Source organism: Phalacrocorax carbo, chromosome 6 (assembly GCF_963921805.1).
Source record: "Phalacrocorax carbo chromosome 6, bPhaCar2.1, whole genome shotgun sequence".
In the NCBI taxonomy this organism is placed as follows: Eukaryota; Metazoa; Chordata; class Aves; order Suliformes; family Phalacrocoracidae; genus Phalacrocorax; species Phalacrocorax carbo.
Window position 1 is genome coordinate 10,906,939 of NC_087518.1, and position 20,402 is coordinate 10,927,340.

The 20,402-nt window shown below is 51.6% G+C and overlaps 1 protein-coding gene across 3 annotated transcripts; it reads left to right on the forward strand.

The window, feature by feature from the left end:
* The first annotated feature begins 214 nt into the window (after positions 1-214).
* FAM3D (FAM3 metabolism regulating signaling molecule D) lies at positions 215-6,272 on the forward strand. 3 transcript variants are annotated; one of them, XM_064455717.1, is made up of 10 exons: positions 215-472; positions 1,209-1,275; positions 2,046-2,153; positions 2,476-2,496; positions 3,168-3,291; positions 3,542-3,600; positions 3,961-4,011; positions 5,290-5,374; positions 5,518-5,779; positions 5,857-6,272. In XM_064455717.1, exons 2-10 carry the CDS (start codon positions 1,263-1,265, stop codon positions 5,944-5,946), a joined length of 813 nt encoding a protein of 270 aa, XP_064311787.1. In that variant the 5' UTR covers positions 215-472; positions 1,209-1,262; the 3' UTR covers positions 5,947-6,272. The 3 variants fall into 3 exon arrangements, with proteins under 3 accessions (XP_064311787.1, XP_064311786.1, XP_064311788.1); XM_064455716.1 differs by lacking the exons at positions 215-472; positions 1,209-1,275 and having other exon boundaries at positions 1,955-2,153; XM_064455718.1 differs by lacking the exons at positions 215-472; positions 1,209-1,275 and having other exon boundaries at positions 1,955-2,153; positions 5,518-5,644.
* Positions 6,273-20,402: the final 14,130 nt, after the last annotated feature.

Below are 20,402 nucleotides of genomic sequence, written 5' to 3' on the forward strand. Positions count from 1 at the left end.
GGTGCTGCAACCTGCCCCAGGGTGCAGAGGAAGCCAGGGGAGAAGCATCTCACCAGGTCACTGAGGAGGGGAGGACGGGTCCATGCCAAGGGGGCCAAGGGAGCATGCTGCACCACAGCTAGTCAATCACATGGCCATGGGCACTTTCACTGAACTTAAGCCCTGAGAGGGGACCCGGAGCAGGGCTGGGCAGGAGGCAGTGGCAAAGTTCTCTCCTTCCTCATGACGCAGCAGCCTGAAATCAACTTTCAGCCCAGCCCAGCCACAACCCATTGCTCCTTATTTACCCTTCAAACAGGAAAAGCAACTCTCAGTGTAGCTCTTTCACAAATTTTCTACGTCAAGCCTCACTAAAGGGCTGCTTTAGTTAACATTAGGCTGGACACATGGTTCACAGGTGACAATTTGCCTTAGGACGCTGGGGTGGTTTCCAGGTCGGACTTTCACCAGGCTGCATCCCTGAATTTCAAAGGTAGGAGTGTGGGCCCCCAGCCCCCAGGCTGGGGGGTACACGGGGTGGCAGGTGCCTGTCCCATCCTTTGGGGCTGGCAGCAGGAGGCAGGGGGGCATATGGACTTACTCAGATAGGAAATAGTTTATGCTCTAAATTACAACCACTTCCCATTCACATGGGTGAAGCTGCTGCAGGATTTGGACAAGTGGAAACATTTCTGTTCTTAAGTCAGGTGTCCCCAAACTTGGCTGCTCTGCCCAGCTTAGCAGCTCAGCACTTCTTCCCTTTCTGGTTTTAAGTAGGACGAGCTTGTTCCCACAGATTCCTCTAAATGGGCAAGGTCAAATTGCAGCTTGTCCTCAGACAGCATTTTGCACTCCCTAATATTTGAAACCTGTTTTGCATAATCCCAGAAGGAATTGCAAAGGAAATGCAGCAAAGTCATCGCTGAAAATGTGCTTCTTGAGCTCATCACAATAAAAAAGCATGATCCATTACTGAGAAAAGGACGTGAAACAGGAGCTCAACAAGCAGCAGAGTCACACTGAAAAGTTCAGAGGTTTAAAAATGAAGCAAGCTCAGTGAGTGCAGCCTGCTCAGGGTGGGACTGAGCATGTGCCTGATAAGAATTTATACATCTTCAGTGACCTCTTAGTTATTGCAAATATGCCTAAACCTAGCAATTATTTTTTCATCTAATATCTGCCTAGGTTTGGTGATTACAGGTATGCTTTTTTCCCTTCTTTTTCCTCAGGGTGGCTCGTGACCACTGACCATACCCTCAGTTGTGCTCTCTCCCCCCACCACCATGCGGGTGGCAGGTAAGGAGGGAGACAGATTTACTTTTCTCTGTCCATTTTTCTACAGTTCTTTATGCCTCCTCTCATTTACGTGTCCCTTCCAAGCCCAGCTACCCTGACCTTCCCCTGCCAGGACTGTGGGAAAGGGCCTTTGTATAAGCATCAGGTTTTTAAAAGAATTATGTAGATTTCAGCCTGTTGTATTTTTCCCAGTGAAACACTCTGCAGCTGGGAAAAGGTGGCTATTGAGATGTTCCTGGTTCCATAAGAGCCATTCAGCTGCAATATAAGTATATTTTTATACTCTCTTTCCATGCAGGACTGGAACGTTTTGCTCCAATGAGTGTTGCTTTAAAGCCAAATGCCAATCACATTTGTATTAGCAGCTGCTCAGCTGTAGCTAGTGACTAATTGGGGGATAGTAGCCTTCCCAGCACTGGGAACATAAGAAATATTTGGATTTACATAGCTTTCTGACTAATTATCAGATTTACTTTAATGCAGAGAGAAATATGAATAGTGCCTCCCAGTAGAAGAGTAATGCCTATCTGAGCACCACCACACACTCTAGAGATATTAATTAAGAGATCAGAGTCTTTCAAAGGATGAAGGAAGGAGTGCCTTCCTTCAAGGCAGTGTTAGCTGCCTTCCCATGCCACACAAGTGCTGGCTGTCATCTTGTGCCTTGGTCCCAGGCACACAGACCATGTCCCCAAAATGCCAGAAGGATGCGCTGGTTCCCGATCTGTGCTGCTGCTGCTCTCACCTGGCTCCTCTCCTGCCCCTCGCAGGCATCATCCGGTTCGTGACACTGCTCATCACACTGCTGGGCACCTGGTTCATTGTGCAGACGTACTTTGATCACAGATGGGAAGCCATCAGCCTGCGGAGCTGGCTCGGTGAGGCACCAGCACGGCTCCAGCTGGGTCCAGAGGGAGGGTGCAGGCGGCCCCACTGCATGCCAGGCCCCAGAGTTGCATATAGTTGCCATGAACATTTGCACTTGTAGTCCCTGGCCAAGGCCATAGCCACCAGCTCTGGTTACCCAGGCAGGGAGGGGACAGCATGGTGGGAAGCTGCACCGGGGCAGGTGGCTGCAGGGGTGCTTGCAGCCAGCCACAGGGAGCATTTTTGGAGAGCTGGTGCCTAAATGGCTGCTTCTGACTTGGGAAGAGCCAGCAGCTCTCCCAGGTGTCTAACCTTTCTTCTTGGTACCCACAGGTGTCACCAGCAAGCCCAGAAGTGAGTACCACTCTCAACTTCATCTCCATTGCCTAACACCACTCCAGGGCTGAGGGTGATGGTGAAAGCACAATAGCTGCCCTTGAGAGCTCCTTTCCCAAGGCAAAATCCCACCCTCCCAAATGCTGGTGAATTTCCTTATTGCACACAGCAGCAATGTCTTTGGTGGGCTCTGCATGCACATGAACCTCCACATGATCCCCCTGCCCCAGCAGAAACATCCCCAGGCCACAGGCTACAGCAGGAAGCAGGTTGCAGGCCCCATCCAGGCAGTGTGGCACAGGTCCCTACCCTGGCCCAGAGCAGGGCAGCTTTGGGCAGAAAAGCCACAAGGGGCTGGCCCAAAACAAGTGCCAGATCCAAACACTCCCCAGCACACACCCCTCTGCAATCCCCATGGCATCAGCTGTGCCATCCCGCTGCTTATACCTAGAACAGCACCCCAGCCAGCTCATCCCACCCCACCCCAAGCCTCGACACCATAAATCTCCAACAGAAAGCTGGTCCCAATCCTGGGACAAGCCCCCTTCATGCAAGAAGCAGGTCCAAGCATTGTCCTCCTAGTGAGCCACTGTGCCCCAGTGCCAGCTCTGCTTAGCTCCTTGGGGACACAGCCAGTGTCTCCCCATGGGGCGAACACCATGGCTTGCAGCTCCTCTCCTCCCTCACAGGCGAGCAGCTGCCCCGGCACAAATGTGGGAACAAGAAAAGCTGCCCCGAGAACTATTTCGCCTTCAAGATCACCAGCGGTGCTGCAAACGTGGTGGGACCCTCCATCTGCTTTGATGACATGATGTAAGTAGCACACAGTGGGGGATGGGGCAGCCACAGCTGGCCTGGGCTTGAACAGGGCAAGTCTGGCCTCTGCTGAGCACACCAATGGCCATCAGAGTGCATTTGTGGTTAAAAAAATTTGGAAATAGTTTTCTTTGCTACCCTTCTAGGGGCATTTCACTGTCTGCAGCCACACATTGCCCTGTTTCACTGGTACCAGCCTCTCCAGGGCAGCCCTGCACTGATGGGTGCTCTCTGCTCTCCTTTCCAGCCTCATGAGCAATCTGAAAAACAACATTGGCAGAGGCCTGAACATTGCACTGGTGAACGGTGAGTTGGGTGGCATTAACCATCTTCCCACGGCTGGGGTCCCTCCTGGGGGAGGGCACAGGCCACCAGGGACCCCATCCCAGACACCACCACTGATCCAAAAGCACATCAGTCAGGTGTTGCCTGGAGTGAACAGCCACAATTATGGTTGCAAGCACTGCCAGGGAGGTGGGAGCAAACCCACTTGGGTCATGCACGATGGCTCTATGAGCTCCACCAAGCAACATTCACCATCACAGCAAATATGACATACCAAGGGAAGAGCAAAGCATTTTGCAGAAACAGGAACCCCAAGCTGGTGGCCAGGCAAAGCCTAGAGCTCAAACTCACTGTGATCAGTTTTGAATTTTAACCTTCCAGGAACAAACGGGCAGCTCCTGAAAGCTGACATATTCGACATGTACTCTGGAGGTAAGTGCAGTTTCTTTGCTGCCTGGTGGTTTCCAGTCAGGGCTCACACCGGCACTGCTGGCAGCTGGCTATTTAGGCTGTTCCTCTGTCATGTATTTAATGATAAAGTCTAGTGGACTTTGACCAGAATTGCCAGCTTGGACAGTAAAAGCTCTGCTTTCCCTGAGGCAATTGAGCCTGGAGTCCTCGTAATGAGTTCGCACCCAGATGGGCTTTTCACTTCTTTTACATGTGCATAATAGCCTGAAAAACATAATTTCACTAAACTGAATAAACCAGGGCACTCAAGACCTGGGAAAGGCTACTTTCTCAGGTAGTTACACTAATCCTGAGATTTTGCAGTTTTCAGTTTTTGAATGCTGGTGGTGGCTAAGCAGCAGCTTATTCGCCTGCCTTTTGCAGGAGGGTAAATGAGGAGCTCAGGGCACAGGGAGCCGAGCCTGGTAGCAGCAAAGACTATGTCACTGTGCCTGCCTGCTTCAATCTTCCTAAAAGCAAGATGCCCTGAGCTGGGGCAGCACCCACTACAGTCTGGCTGGCACTGACTTGCAGGATGCTGTAAATCCCACCATTATCACAAAGCTGTTACCAAACTCTCCACAGTTTTGGCAGGAGTCCTCAAAATCACATGCTAAATCCACCACTGTAGTGTTTTTGATTTACCCTTTGCTGTTTGAGCCTTCCCCAGGGATCAATCACCCTTTCTGCTTTTTGGTTTTGCAACCTGTTCTTGGTAACTCTGGAGTTTTAAGGAGGAACGCCAATATTATGAGATATCCATCTAGGTTTGCAAGAGAGACACGTGGTGGGAGAGGCAGCAGGAAGGAGACAGCAGTCGGCTCCTGTGCCACTAGATGGGGTGTTGGACTCGAGCATCTATGGATGCGGGATGAGGAATTATTGCTGCAGCACAGCCAAAGGCAGGATCACAGGGCAGGCAGCTCTGTGGCCAAGCAGGCTTATTTCTTCTGTTGGGACATAAATTCACGTTAGAAGATTTCACAGTTATTGAGCAAACTTGAGAGGCAAATTGCATCCTGCAGTTGTCATGCTGGCAGGAGGAAGGCACCAGCCCCAGGCACTGCAGGAGACCCCAGGTGGAAACACAAGATGGGGAAATGCAGTCTCTGGGACCCCATCCTTCCCCAAATCCATGACCCCTAATCCTGGCTAGCACCAGCACAGCCAGGATACTTCCCACCTACCCAGAGGAGGTCCTCCCAGCTGCCATGCAGCTGCTAAACCCCTTTTTCTTTCCCTAATGCTTTTCTCTCCCAGACACTGACAAACTGGATACCTTCCTCCAAGAGATCAAGCACGGCACCATCGTGCTAACAGCCAGCTATGATGATGCTGCCACAAAGTGAGTTTGGCCCTGGGAGTGATGCCTGGGTCCCCAAAAACCAGCAGCTGGGGGGAGCTGGAGGTGCTGCTACCAGCAGCAGAGAGTGGACAGGAGGAGACACCCACCTAGCACCACACTAACACTTTCTTACCCTCTTTCAGGATGAATGACAAAATACGGGCCCATTTTGTGGAACTGGGCAGCAGCCACGTGAGCAAGCTGGGCTTCCGGGACAATTGGGTCTTCTTGGGAGCGAAAGGGATGAAGAACAAGAGCCCCTTTGAAGACGTATGTGGCCATCCCCTGCCACCAGTTCTGGAGGCTCCCATCCTCTTCATTGTACCTCCCAAGCTACATCTCACCTACCTGCCTGCAGAAGACGTGGGCCAGTGGTGTTATCCCCAACATCAAGCCAAGCTGCAGGTTTTGTCACGTTGCAAATTTGCCTTGCGCCACCAACCTCCTCATTCATATTCTCTCTCTCTCTTTTTTTCCCACAGCACATCAAAAATGATAAAGATACAAATAAATACAACGGCTGGCCTGAGCTGCTGGAGATGGAGGGCTGTGCCCCCAAGAAGATGGATTAGCATCAAGCCCCAGCCTGCCATGGAGGACAGACCAGTCTCACTGGTACACCAGCCCCATTGTGGGGAGCCCAGCCCCACCACTGCCACATCACACAGCCCAGCAGCGGCTGCCTGCTCCCAGGGACCAGCTGTTTCACAGCAGGGGCTGCGTGGGGCTTGGAGGAGAGCTGTACAAGTGCCTGCAGAGCCTCAGCAAATGCCTGGCCAGGAGGTTTCAGCCCAGCTGTCCTTGTCTATGGGTAAATTGGGGGTATTTTATTTTTCTGTCTTTAACAAAAAACTTTGTAGAAGGTTTTTCAGATTTCTTAAATAAGATATCTAACTATAAAACACTAGCTTCTCACTTCATTTTCAAGCATAATCCAAGCTTTTCCCTGCAGGAACAGCATTGCCATGTCCTCTGCCACAAGCTGGGTATCACCATCACCCATCCCACAGCACTGCACAGGGGTGCTCTCCCCAACACATGGCACAGGGCAAAGTTGTCCCTGGGGATGCTCAGGCTTTGGTGGCTCCCCCCAGGAGCTCCTGCCAGCCCCCCACTGCCTCCTACAGCCACAGTAAGGTCAGACAGCCACAGGGATGGCTTGCAGCAACGTAGGTTAATATTTGCAGACCAAAGCATTTCCCCCACCCGGTTGCATCTTTCCTGGATTAAATCCAAGTTAAATCCTCCATGGAACTTCCAGGATAATGCCAACCCGACTTTGCCTGGCCAGGCGGGAGGGATGGATGTGCAAGTTTCTCAGCCAGCTGAAGTTGTGCAGCATAACCAATAGGTGGGAGCCTTCTACCAGGAGAGCTGGAGCCAGCATCAGTCTGGAGCGATCTAACACACCCCGGCTGGCACCCTGCTGCGGACACCCTCACACCCGCCTTGATCCGAGAGCTGAGCCCCGGCCCAGGGCTAGCTGACACCGCCGGGAGAGGAGAGATCCCTGCCCAAACACAGGCCGGCAAAGCCCCACAGGCCTCCTTCCAGGGTGGTTCCCAGGCTGCTGCCCAGCACTGAGGAGGTCCTGAGGGAGCATCTGCCCCCTGCTCGTGTCTGGGGACATTCACCAAAGCACCAACTGTACTCAAAACCTCCCTGAGAGCAAGCAGTGCTGAGATTAGATAAACCTGATGAGTGATGGCCTGGGTTTATCTGTCATCATGGACACAGGTAAATTTGCATCATATACAGACTTTAATTTCCTATGATTGTATCTGGTTTTTCCCCATTCTTTAAAGCAGACCAGCAGTTTTGCAGAATGTGAGGGTGGAGCATTCTACTGGAGCACTTGGAGCTGTGCAGGGTAACACAAGGCAATCCTGGACAGCCTTTTATGCCTCTGACAGCAGGGTTTGCCTCAGCACAGCTTCTACAGGCAGTTCACATTGGTTATCTAAGCCCATAGGTCACCCCAAAGGAGCAGAAGAATTGAGAAGCATTGGCAGGATAAGACCAGGAAGAGACACAGCCTGTCCTGCGCGAGCCATCTTAGAGATGAAACCCTTGATCCAAAATCAAGCACCACCATCTAAAACCAGCAAGGCAAATGGTTTTCCCTAACCGAGGAAAAAATGCCCAAATAAATTGTATAATACCTATAAGAACTTCCGAAGGCAAAACTGAAATAAATACCCCAAACAGCCATCACAGAGGAATTCCCCAGTAGCTGTAGTATTTTATCCCAGCTTATCCTCCTGCGCACTTAACATGCACCTGATTGCATCAAGGGAAGCCTCTGCCGTAAATCATTCTCTAAATCTGCTGCAACAGCAGCAGTTAATCCCAAGCGCTGAATCATCCCTACCCATGGCAGCAGCGAGAAATAACACAATGCAACAGACACAACAGCCCTCGCATCACACAGCCCTGCCACACTGGCAGCATAAATATGCCAACTATTTTAAGCCCCCTCAAAGGATCTAGATTCGCTCATAAGCCAAACTGAAAACAGCCTAAGAGCTGTAAAAGCGGCTGCATTGGGTAAACCAGCGTACAGCATCATCTACAGCCAAGAAGCCAGCCAGCCCCTTTCAGCCATAGGAAACTCTTCCTAACCCTGTGCAATGGACATTAGAAGTCTGGTTTAAAGCCAAAATAAAGGAAAAATCTTTTTCAGCGCATTACAGATGGTTAAAACTAGCTCTGAATCTATCATCGAGCAGTAACTAAGGTACATCGCTATTTTCAATAAATGGGGAGAGCTCAAAGTGCAACTCCTGTGCAGGGATCTTAATCATCAGCCAGTGTTTTGAAGAGCTATTCCTGACAAAGTCACCATGTCCCAATAAATAAATATGAGCTTTTTAAAGGTCCAGAATCTGGGAAGCAGGGGTATTAATATGGCTTCAGGAGTCAAATTTAACCTGCTCATTTTTTAAGCAGATCTGAAAAGGGTGGTGAGTGCAGGGACAGAGATCCCCAAATGAGTTTTTTTTAGTGCCTCGCATTTTGAAAGCTGTATTACTGCAGAGAGAGGCACCTACCTGGCTAGTTTTCACTGTGCTGCATCCCCCGGAGACTTCAGCAAATACAAGCCTTTACCTGCCCAGCCTCCCAGGACACAGCTCCGGGTTACCCGGACTCACCCAGGGGCCACAGTGGGCTCCAGCAGCAAACGGGCAGCCTGGGTCATTAGCAGGAGCAAAGTTTGCAAAATCCAGTGCTGCAACAGGACCCAAAAGCCAGGATGCAAGCAGGTAAGCAGAGGGATAATTCTGACTTATTTTGGGGGTACAGGTTTATTTTGGCAAAGCACCAAAGCAGCAGCTAGGAAGGATGCCACAGGCAAGGGCCAGTGGGTGTTGGGGCCCCACAGCCGGGCGAATCCACATCCTGTGACATCTTGCCCTGTCAAGTGCAATTACTGTAATCTTCCACAGCCTCTCAAAATACGGATCCCAGCTTAGAAACTGGGCATCCGCAGCATGAAAGCTGCCTTTGTGCCCGGGCAGAGCCTGGGCGCGAGCCAGCCGTTAGGTGCATGAAGAAAATGAGTTCTCCACGTGCTGGGAGAAGGGAGGAAAAGCAAGCTTTCCCGCCTGGTCCCACTGCAGACGGGCTGGATTTCACCCGTGTCTCCCTGCAGCGGCCGCCGAGGGGCCAGGAGCTGCACAGCTGCGCATCCTCTCGGGAGTAACAGGGCCGGTCACCACGGGGAACTGGCCGGTCCCACGCCCCGGGTGACCAGGGCACAGCCGACACGTCGGACCATGGGGGCAGCTCACGGAAAAAAGGTAACGGGGTAGTTTTATTCGGGGCTGGTGAAGCAGTGGTGGGATGATGGAGAAGGCACCATCTGCTCACATGTTGCTTGTTTTGCCCTGCGCGTGCTAAGGCGGCTGATGGCAGAGAGGGATTAGGGGGAAGGGAGCCACTCACAGGTGCAGGTGTCATTTGTCAGGGGTGGATTAAGTAATTCCACCTGATGGGCTCAGCATGGGGGCCTGCTGGGGTTTTCAGGACAGGGAGGAGGGGATCAGAGCATTGTATTAGGACAGGCAAAGTTTGGCTTTCTGGGGAGAAACATCAGGCTTGCTCCGAGCATGTCCAGCAGCCTGCTGGCTGTCTCGCACAGATGCAGTGCAGAGGAAGCCCAAGTATTTCTTGGCCTGTGAATTGCCGCCAGCTCCCTCCTGGGATGGGGAGGAGCCAGGCCAGGTCCCACACCATCTCCCTCTCCTCCAAACCCCTGGGGAGAGCACCCAAACAGCTCTGAAAGGAAGTGGGGCTTTACATAGTCAAAGCCATGCCGAGGCAGCTAGAGATAGTTGTGCTGAGAATACTGCTAGATGTCATTTTGCTTTCATGTGTGATGACATCAGTGCCTAGAGACAAATTATCGTTATTCAGTTGTGATGCCCTGATGCAGTGTTATACTTCTGGAGCTTCTCTCCTACCTCTAAGAGGAATGCACTTGTGCACCACGCTAGGTCAGTAACTTCTATTTCACTGGGGACAGCAGTGACCCTTTGCCCCAGGAGGGACCCTGCATGCTCAGCTGAGCATGGTCTGTGGCCTTCAGAGGTGTGAGCACATCCAAGCCAGGTGCCTTGCAGAACTTTGCAAATCTGCTGGGCATTCTTCCAAAACCAGAGCTAGACACTGTTGCAGGGGAAACATCCATAAAAGTAGCCCACCAACCAGCATTACCAACACCCAGAAAGAAAATCAATGCTGTGGGACAAGCAAACATTTATCTGTTCTCCCGGACCTCAGAGGAGTGGCAGGTACAGGAGGTGACGCTCTCACCCAGCCCTCCCTTCCTCCAGCACCCATCTGAGGTGCCGATGCCACGCTGGCTCCAGCACACAGGAGAGCCACGGTCATTCCTGGGGCTCGGGGCTAAAACAGCACACCCAGGAGGAGCCGCGCTCTGCCAACAGCTAATCACCAGACCTTTGCTTACATGGGCGTGACCTTCAGGCGTAGGCACATTTGTACAAGCATTACTGAAAGCAGGGAAATAAACTGGTTAGGTCAGGCTTGGCTCAGCGCCACCCAGTTCAGCCCTGTTGCATTCAAAAGTGATCTATGCTGGCCCCCGACCCCCAGACCAGACGGCTTTTGAATGGCTTTCCCCATTGCTTCCTCTTTCTGAAACATCACGATCCCACCACAGCCCGGCACTGAATGGCCTGGCTTTGAAATGCTCCCAGGAGCTCGGGCTCTCCCATCATGTCAGCTCACCCTCAGCTTGCTGGCAGCCCCAAAAAGCTGAGACAGTTTTACTTTCATGGGCACCAAAAGCTCAGAGATTTCACTCCTGTTTCAGGTTCCCAAACATTGCCAGGGTTGACAACAACCTGTGCTACCGCACAGCTAGCACGGAGCAAGGACTTCTATGGCTGCTCCTGGGTTGCTGCTTTATCCTTAGGTTGAGGATGATGGGGGATGGAAAAGAGACAGGTCCTTCTGCTGCATTTCAGGGGGGGGGCATGAACAGCAGGCTCCAGCCCTCCCCAAAGACCAGGTTGTGTCCAGGTGGTGGGCAGGAAAACTTTCCTTCCCCCAGCCGTTGTAGAACCAGCCTGGCTCAGGGCATGGGGCAGGGCAGGGGCTCTGCCAGGCACAACCCCATCCATCAGCTACATCCCAGAGGGAACCCACATGGGAGCACGGAGCAGGAGGAAGGCTTGGCACCCCTCGCCAGCTCTGCCTGCATTAGCAGTCTCAGCTGCACCCCTTTTAAACTTAGACCAGAGCAGCACTCCAAGGGGATTACAGTAGTGGATTGTGGAGTGCAAGGCAATCCCCAGCTCTACAACAAAAGGGACCGGAAAGGCTGCCAGCGTGGCTCCAAGGACATTTCTACTTTCAAAGGCTGCAGCTGCACCCAAAAAACCTGTTCTGGTATCTCCACTGTCCCGTGGGTACAAGCCAACAGCAGGGCTCCAGCAGGACACAGTCCCCTGCCGGGATACCCTTCGCTGCAGGGCAAGGACTTCAACAGGGGCCGGTTCAGGGGTGCTGCAGAGCCAGAGCTGATTCCCTGCCGATTCCTTTGCCCTGCAGAGCACCAGCCCCGCTGAGCACAGGAATGTAGCTAACATCCTTCTAACCACAGCAAACCACCTTCAAGTAATCCTGCAAGCGCAGTCTCCCCAGCAGCCTCTCCCCAGGGTGCCCAGGCAAATGCTCCCAGACCCCCAGGCAGCGGCGGGGGTTGTTTCCAGGCACCTGCACCTCTCCACTGCTCTTCTGCCCGGTTTCTCAAGGCGGAGTTTGCATAGCAGCCATTTCCCCAGGGAAAGTTTTCTGTCCCCAAATTCCCAAGGGTGTCAGTTTACACTAATGTCAGATGAGCTGAGATTAGCCTTGCACTGAGCAGGGAGCTTTGCTCTGCAGCTGGTTTAAAACAACAAGAGGCAGCACGCCAGGGCCAGGGAGAGAGGCTCTGCTTGTTCAGGCAAACCGCAGTACCTGGTTGCCCATGCTGAAAACCGGGGCTTTGAGAGCATACTTTAAAAGCCTTCCATCTGAGCATTGCAGAGGGACAGGACCAGTATTTCTGGAGGCTGCAGGTGCAGCGACTGAACTGGGAAGACCACACAGCAGTGCTGCTCCCTCGCAGCCCCCCATTTTGTCACCCACCCGGCATGAAAATCCCATCAAAACCTAAAATGTAGCCACATCTCCCCAGTACTGCCCTTGCACATTCATCACCAGCCACTGCTCTCCCCCTGCATCACTCAGAGCTTTTTCCCTAACGCTGACGTTGCTCATCCCTGATGCAGCTCATCACAAGGCACTTAATCCACCCAAGGGATGTTCCCACGAACACAGCTCACCCCACCAGGGAGGGTAACCCTGTGCCCCAGCTGGAGAAGTGAGCTCCATGCTGGCGGGGACACAGGTATAGACACATGGGACACATTCTCTGGTCTTTCATCCACCCTTCTTTTCAGGGTACAAGTGAGGTAGCCTGGGACATGTACCAAGTGCCCTAGCCACCCCAGCATGGCTGGCCCAGAGCAGAGCCCTGTTTCAGACCAACTTTGGCTGCCCCAAGCTGCTCCACCAACATGCTTAACTACACTTCATGGATTTTTCTCACCAGTGATCACACACGTTATTCACACAATAAGGGAGGTGAAGGTTACAAAAATCAGCACTTCAGCTCCAGAATAAAAAACAAGTCCTAAAAAAACTCCTCTGCAAAAGGGTGGGAAGGGGAATAATTCTTTTGTTCTGCCCCTCATTAGCAGGAGGAGGCACTCAAACAGGTAAATAAGTGCCACTGCTCTTCCAGCAGCTCTGCTGAGAATAATAGTGGGGTTGTCTTCCTACTAAGCATCTGGGTAGAAGTTAGTCATCTTGTCTGTTAGAAGAATGGTCTTGGTCTTAAAAAGGCACCTGCCTGCTGCTGTCCGAGGGCAGGGAGAGAATAACACATAAAAGTTGTGATTTTCATGATTTTCAGATGGGTTTTCCACCCATCTTGAAAGAGGCAGGAAGCAGCATTCTTATTTTCCCACCATCACTTAATGGTGAGCAAAGGACTTCCTTCTCCAGACCCCCTACACAGGTGAACACCCAAAAGGAGACATTCCTCCCATGAGACCAACCCTGACAGTTCAGCTCCACATGCACGTATCCTGCTTGGCATCACCCCAGCATAAGCTCCAGACATGCATGGTAACTCCAGCTACAGCAGCATCCACTAGACTCAGCACTGTCACTTTTCTTGTCTAGCACTAGCAGCAAAAATGGTCCAGCAGGGAGCAGAACTCCAAAATGCCAGGGCAATGTTTAAAGGGAAATTTTAAAAAGTCTATATTATTAAATGAAAGATCCAGATTGACCAAACAGCTGGTTCTCACCATTCAAGAGCTTAGGAACTCATACCCCAACTACAAAATTCCTGGGCCCCTGTTTTGGAAAGCACAGGAGCGAGTAAGGCGAACAAGAGGAGCTGTGTCTGTGGCTGGCAGAGGAGAGGTCTATAATGAGAAAGAAAAGGGTTGTTTCATGCCGGTGCAGCAGAGCACAGGGAAGAAACTGCCATGAAGGGACTAGCACGGTGGCTGTCCTGGTAGAAGGATGCTGATTGCATGAGGCCAAAGGAGGCAGCCCCAGGACCGTCATCACCAGCATCTTCCCTTCGGTTACCAGCATGGGTAGCAGCTGGAATTGAAACCCCTTCAAAAATGAGATGAGGAATAAGGCTGAAATTACTCCCAGAAGGACTGGAAGAGCTCAACCACAGAAAGACAAAGAGGCATGAAACACAGAAGTTTGTGACACCCAGCAGCAGCTCCATGGTCCAGACGCCCCTCTCACATGAGAGGGGACATTATAGGGACATAGCCCTCCGAGGCGGTCGGCTGGGACACCACTGCCCTATCGTGCTCCGCAGACTGGCAGGCACAGCGGGATTTTCCTGGCTCTCCCAGACAGCTATTTCAGAAAGCCAGTAGCCAGTGTCCCTGCCAGCTCTTTCAAAGCATTCCTGTGCCTGGGCAGCATAAGGGCCCTCCAAGAGACCCTGCCTGCTCTGACGCTGGAGCAGCAGCCATCCTCCCTGGCCAGCCAGGGCTGCCGCTCCGCTTTCAGCAAGAGGGGCTGTGGGTGCCAAGGCCCATGAGAAGAACAAGTCCCACTGACAATCACTGAATGGCACCAGTTGTTTGGTGGCACTCATCCCAGGAGCAAATCCAAAAATCAGATGGCAACTGGGAACCACAACACTTCAGCATCCTGGAGCATTGCACCTCTCAGGGAGAAGAGCTTGCTGTGTGCTGCCTGCAACAAGCCTTGGTTCAGAGGGACAGGGCCAAAAGCTGGTGACTTTGCACACCATGGGAGTCCGTAAGCACCTCATGAGAGTGGGGAGATCATTAATGAAAAGCCCATTTCTGGGAAAAATTAACACATACACAGAAAATAACAGCTCGGGCTCATGAGACAGCAAACACCTTTAAGTCCTCTTTTCTGTCTGACATAGCACAGCCCAGACCGGGAGAGCTGGACCAGGACTGGTCCAAAACCTCCACAGAAGCCCTCTAAGGTGACTTTTTCCTTCCTCTTCTCTCCTTCTTCTTCTTCAGGCCTTTAAAGTCCCACAGGTGGTGGTATCTGGGGGCTCTGATTAAGCATAGACACTGCTCCAGGCTTTTGTAGGTTTAAAAGAAAGTAAAATAAAATGCTGTAGCATCCCAGCCGTGAGAAGCTAAACTCATTCCAGCAGGTTGCTCTAGCTCCTGGAAATAGATCATAGCTTTATTTCTTACTCTTCATCCCAAGTACCCAGACAGCACATGTAAACCAGCTCCAACACCTAATATGACCCCCTCCCTGCTTCCAGAGAGGCTGACATTTTGGACCTGAGAGGGCTTATATGGGCTCAGTGCAAGCAGGGAGCTAATTTGCACACAGCTGCCTCAGTTTAAGGCTCTGCCTTTCCCAATGTGCACTGCTGCGTCTCCTGCTGTGCTGGATCAGCAGCCTATGTGCTGTACCCTTCATCACAGAGCAAAACCAGCTCCCATGACATCCATGCTGGCTCCCTAGACAGCTGACTGTGCTGGAGCAACATAGGGGTGTGCACATAAACACAGGCCATGCAGCCCCTGCGCCAGTAAGGCGATTGAGCACATCTCACCGGTCTGTGCATGAGAAGTTGTGATACATGGGTTTGATCCATGGTTGAAAGTGCTGGGCAGGACGGAGAGGATCATGCTGTCAGCCCCTCCAGAGGAAGGGCAGAGGCTGGCTGGTACCAGCCAATGCTGCCTGCAGCATCCAGGGCTGCAAGAGAGCCATGGAAGAGGGCTGAGACTGAAGGGAGGTACATGATGTGCTCATGGGGAGACCAGGAAGATCACTGCATGGGAAATACAGCAGCTGTAAGGTCTGGGATGGCTCAGCAGTCCTCAAATAAAAATGGATTAAAGCAATTAAAGGCTTGACTGCTTCGCTCTGCTCCTGGGCGCTTGTTCATGTGGTGCCTGCTGCCTCCTCATGAACCCTGTGATAACAGGAATGCTTCACCTCTTCCTCTGCTGTCTCCTCCATCCGCAGCCTGTGGTGGCAGGCAGCCTGGCAGGTGGCATCTCGTCCCAGATAACAGCCAAACCTCCTCCCTTTTGGCCCCTTCCCTTTGGGGTCCCCTCAGCAAAGGACCCGGCGGGCACATGCTGCCCACAGGGAACAGACCACCCCCGCTCTGCCTTGCCAGCCTGCTATCAGCAGTGCCTGGGGCTGCCAGGCATTTCTGCCCTTACTTTTCATAAACCCCCTTTTTCCAAGATAAGAACCAATTCTAGTGACCCTGGTGAGGTAAAGAACACAACAAGGTGGTGTCAAGCAGATTTCTGATGGCAGCACTATCCTTGGCCCCTAACATATAGTGCCTAGTTGTGAAATGGAGTAATGATGCCACTGCAGCCTGGTGGCTTTAAGAAAGCATGGCACGGTGCCAGAAATAAATATTGTCCCTATTATTCATGTGGCATAAGACTCCCGTTTTTGCAAAATGCTATTCTTCAAGGCACTTCAGTGTGTCTTAATGGTCTCTCTGCAGCATGACAGCAATTCACTCCAAAACTGCTGGAGCCCTTTTGTGCCTGTGACTGATGCTCTTCCTGTGCAGTCAACAGCATCCCGAGAAATAGTGGAGCAGTCTTTCACATCATTGGTGGTACCACACCTCCAGCACAGGGCAAAAATAAGCTCCTGAGAAAGGTAAAACAATGGTTTATCCATAGCAACAGCTTAACTGCTGCTAACAACATTGAGGTGGGCGATGCAGGTATTGCTAACAGATAGCAGGGCAAGAATTTGGCTTTGTCCTGGCATGCAGCAGTCTTATGTGCTCTGCGTGTTGCAAGGGACCAGCTTAAAAAGCACTGAACTGCAGACAAGGATTTCCTTAGGACCAAGGGAGAACAGCAGGTCCATCAGCACCACACTGATGGGTGGATGTGCTGCTCTGGTTTGTGCCGGGGGGCTGCTGAGAGCCTCCTTACGCCCTTCGCAGCAGGATGTCAAGCTTCACAGTCAGCTTGGATGATGACAAATGAGCCTTGTGCACCAGCTGCTGCGGGGCTGAGCCCTGTCACTGATCGCTCTCATTAATCTGCAGGAAATCTTCAGCTGAGGTCTGGTGCATTATGCTCCATCTCCCCAGCCGCAGGGTCCCATGCAGCTGGGGAGCACCATTTGTTCAGCTTCAGTGGGGAGTTTTGCAGGGGTCCCTGCCCCAGGGCTGGCGGCTCCAGTGAGCTCCCCTTCCCATGATGCTGCTTCCCTGCTTTAGCTTTTTTTTGCACTTTTTTCTAGGCAGTCTGTAAAATTGGACTTGATTTGCCAGATTTTGCGGCCGCGGGAGGTCTGTGCTTCCCTTCTGGGGCCAGCCCTGCCATGAGGATTTGGGAGAGGAGTGGTACTGGTGACAAAGACAGGCAGAGGTCAGTGCAGCACTCATCTGTGTCAAATTGTGTTTTCTTTATGAATAAAATAACACTAAGCACTATTTGAAGCATTTGCAATTTTCCACTTGACTAGGCAGCAAAGTGGCCACCTGGCTGGTGCTCCTCGAGAGCAGCACGGGAGCTGCAGTAATGTGAGCCTGGCCCCGTATCCAGGCTGAGAGCCCAGCCTCCTTCTACAAGCCTGAATTTACAAATTGCTCTTGTCAAAAGCCCCCTGAGGCTGCTGGTTGCCCTCATGAGAGTGCCCACAAGCATCCACCCTCAGCTCCACTTTACCCCAAGAAATGCTGCAGACCTGTAGAGGTCAAAAGACCAGTAATGAAATGTTACACCAATAACTTGATATTTCTTAGAGTCCTTTGTAATACGATAGTGAAATCATCTATGTTTATGGCCAGGGACCAGGAGTAATACAAGTTCACAGCTTCACTTGAAAAACCTTCTCACCCCTGGGCAGGTGTGTATGGAGGGCTGGACAAGGGCAGCAGAGCAGCAAGCAGCCCAGGACAGGGAGCAATGGGGCTGGGCGCGGGGCTGGAGCAAGCACTGGATGGTTCATAGACCCTGCTGAGACCCCTTCCCATGACAAGGGTAGTGTCACAGCAGCAGATTTCATAGCTGCTGGCTTAGGAGTACCAGGGTGTGCCTGGACACCGACTCCTGGGTGCCTGCCAGTCCCAATGGCAAAACCTACCAAAATAACAGTGTCCCATAATGAGCTGGGAGCAGGGGAATGTGCACAGTCAAGCTCCCCTGATGGGGAGTAACCCTCCCGAACACAGCATCACTCTAGCCCTGCAAGAGAGATGAGCCCACAGTTTCTCACAACAGCCCTGAGAGCAGCTACGTTGTGACCACCACCAGGAAGGCAGAGCCCAGTCTGCCAGCTCCAGAGGGATGGTGTTGTTATAGTGCCTTTCCTAGCCCTCAAAAAATTTTGGAAATTCATCAGAACTGCAGTACTTCCTCTGGCCAAGGCCAGCGGGGAATTAGCAGCAATATTAGGTGTTGGGGCATGTTGCTGATTTTCTCTGTGTTCCTTCTTATCAGGAAACTGGTGTCATCTCAGCAAACATGTGCACCAGCTTGCTGAATCAAATAAGCCTCAACACCTCACATGGCAAGATTTCACATCAAAAAAATCAAGCTGACAGATATTTGTGCATTGACATCACAGATGGGAAAAAGTCTTACTAATCCTCAGAAGTTTCTTCCAGTAGATGATTTCACTAAGGTCTCTGGATCAGCCCCAGCAACTGCAACTGAGCACAGATAGACCAGAATTCAGCAATAACACAGAAGATTTAGGCAACAGCTTAGATGGTATCTCAGCATCCAGGAGCATGTAAGAGACATTTTCATACAGAGCACCAGGAGCAGGAAGAGGGTATGTGGGGCTAATTGAAAGCAGTGGTAGTACAGTTTGGCTAACCTCTAAATTGCATGTTTTGTGGCTTTATCACACATAGAAATGGCTGGCTTTGATCTGCCAACCATCAGCGCCTTGTTCCAGGTCATGACAACTTCTTTCAAAGCTTCTGGGTTAAGCAATAAGACTATTTTAATCAATGGATATGTTCATTCACTGAACACCGATGTCAGCAGCTGCTACAGCAACTTACTGACAAAGTACGTTTCTCTGAGCCCATCGACTCCCAAATAGGTTGGGCAACTTCCAACCTGCTAATGGTGCTTCCCTCCCAAAACCAGGTCTGCAGGAGATTCACATTAAGTTCTCAGCCTGGGTGGCATTTTGCCCTCTTTAATACCTCTTTATCACCATAATCTGACTGCAGCAATTTCTTGCCTAATTTATTAGCTCAGGCTTTGGCTGTAGAGCAACATAGATGCTATGATACTGCACCTTAATGGCATCTGTATTGATCTGAACCTGCCTGAAGCCGTCCTCCTCACCCTTTCTGTGGCTTATGCTCTGACCATGCTGACAGCTCATTTCCCTAACCACTTTTATCAAAGAACATGGTCCAAATTTACCAGCTATCAATTTTGCTGCAAATAAATGTTAGAGTACCCATGAGTAGGACAAGTAACACTGATTAATGGTTTATACAGGGAGCCTGGCTTTAAGCTGTGCTTTGCACTCTACAAGCAGCGAGCCATGGAGGAAGATGCTTGATTAGAGCTGGTGATTCAAAGCAGCCTACACCTGCCAAACTGACTCCAGATATTTGCTGCATGAGTTTTTTTCCTGTGCATCAGAGTCAAGGCCAGGAGTGGTCCTGCTGGGATATAATGATGCCCAGGATGTCTGGGAGTAACACAGAATAGTAAAGTACAACTTGAGACTACTTACTATTTATACTTTATGTTGCTTTGTTGCATTTAACCTCACTTAATAGCCAGGCTAATTCCAGCTCAAGTGGTAGGTGTCCTCACTGACATGGTCGAAGCAGGCTGGGGATCCTACGCAGGAGCTGGCCTGCGGGTTGGAAGTGGTACCTGCTCCCATCAGCAGTGTTTCCAGGATCCTCTTTTGCTGGAGAAGTTCCCTGGCCAGGGCCATTGTGGGCTGGTTGCTGCTGCCACTGATGGAAGCGGCTGCCAGACTTGGGGCAGCTCCTCCTTCATCCACCTGCCTCACTTGCATCTGTCCTGCCCACCTGCAGAGGAGCACAGTGGTACTGTCTGATGCCAGATTTATCACTACTTCTTAGTCCTGGCAAGATGCGGTCACACTGCACACAGAAGTGATTTTCACATGGAAATAGGAGGTCTTGGGAAATAGCAGGCATTTTCCACCCATTTACTGCAGTACACCCGCCTCCATCTCAGCCCTCACTGCAACAAAGCAAGCCCTCTAACTCCTGGAGTACCCGACCCAATGCCCAGCTGGGGGAACAGAGTCCTGTCCCCCACTTTGTCCTATGGGGAGCAGGCAAAAGTCCCTATCAGCTGGCAATCGTTAACTCCGTCCTGTGAGCTGGGGAGGTGCAAGAAGCCGTCCTGCTCTGCAAACATACTAATGGCTTGAGTAGAGATTAGCAGGACCATATTTCCAGCCACCTTGTGCCATGGAGGTGACAGGGTACCAGGGACCAGGCAGAACTCTGACCAGCCTACATGTCCCCTGCCCTTGACTTTGCCACCGCCAAGGTCACTGCCACAATGCAACCAGCAGACCTTCTTAGGTTGTAGCAGGATTGCATGAAGTTTGTGCTGGGAGCCAGGGCACACGAGCAGGAGGGAGGGCTGGGCTGCCTGGCTGGTCCCTACCATTGCAGGCAGCACCTCAGCCAACATCTAGCATTAACCCAGTGGAGGAAATGTTTAACCAGCCTCCAAGACCTCCCTGCAGCAGGAGGTGAAATGCTGTCTGACTTCAGGTCCCAGCCCTGGGTGACTTCAGTGGGGCCAGAATTTTGTCTGCAGATCGGGAGCCCAGGCACGACTGGCAGGGGCGCTGCACTCCCAACCCCATGCTGAGAGTAAAGATTTAATAAAGATACAGGCAGGCAGGGCCAGGCAGAGCTGTCTTCTGTAATTCACAGCTTGCATAGAGGCTCCTCGGC

Excerpts from the sequence above, each read along its gene's own strand:
- FAM3D (XM_064455716.1), top strand. The coding sequence starts at position 1,961 with ATGTCCCCAAAATGCCAGAAGGATGCGCTGGTTCCCGATCTGTGCTGC. Across the intron at positions 3,292-3,541 it reads ATCTGCTTTGATGACATGAT|CCTCATGAGCAATCTGAAAA; the intron begins GTAAGTAGCACA and ends TCTCCTTTCCAG. Across the intron at positions 3,601-3,960 it reads GAACATTGCACTGGTGAACG|GAACAAACGGGCAGCTCCTG; the intron begins GTGAGTTGGGTG and ends TTAACCTTCCAG.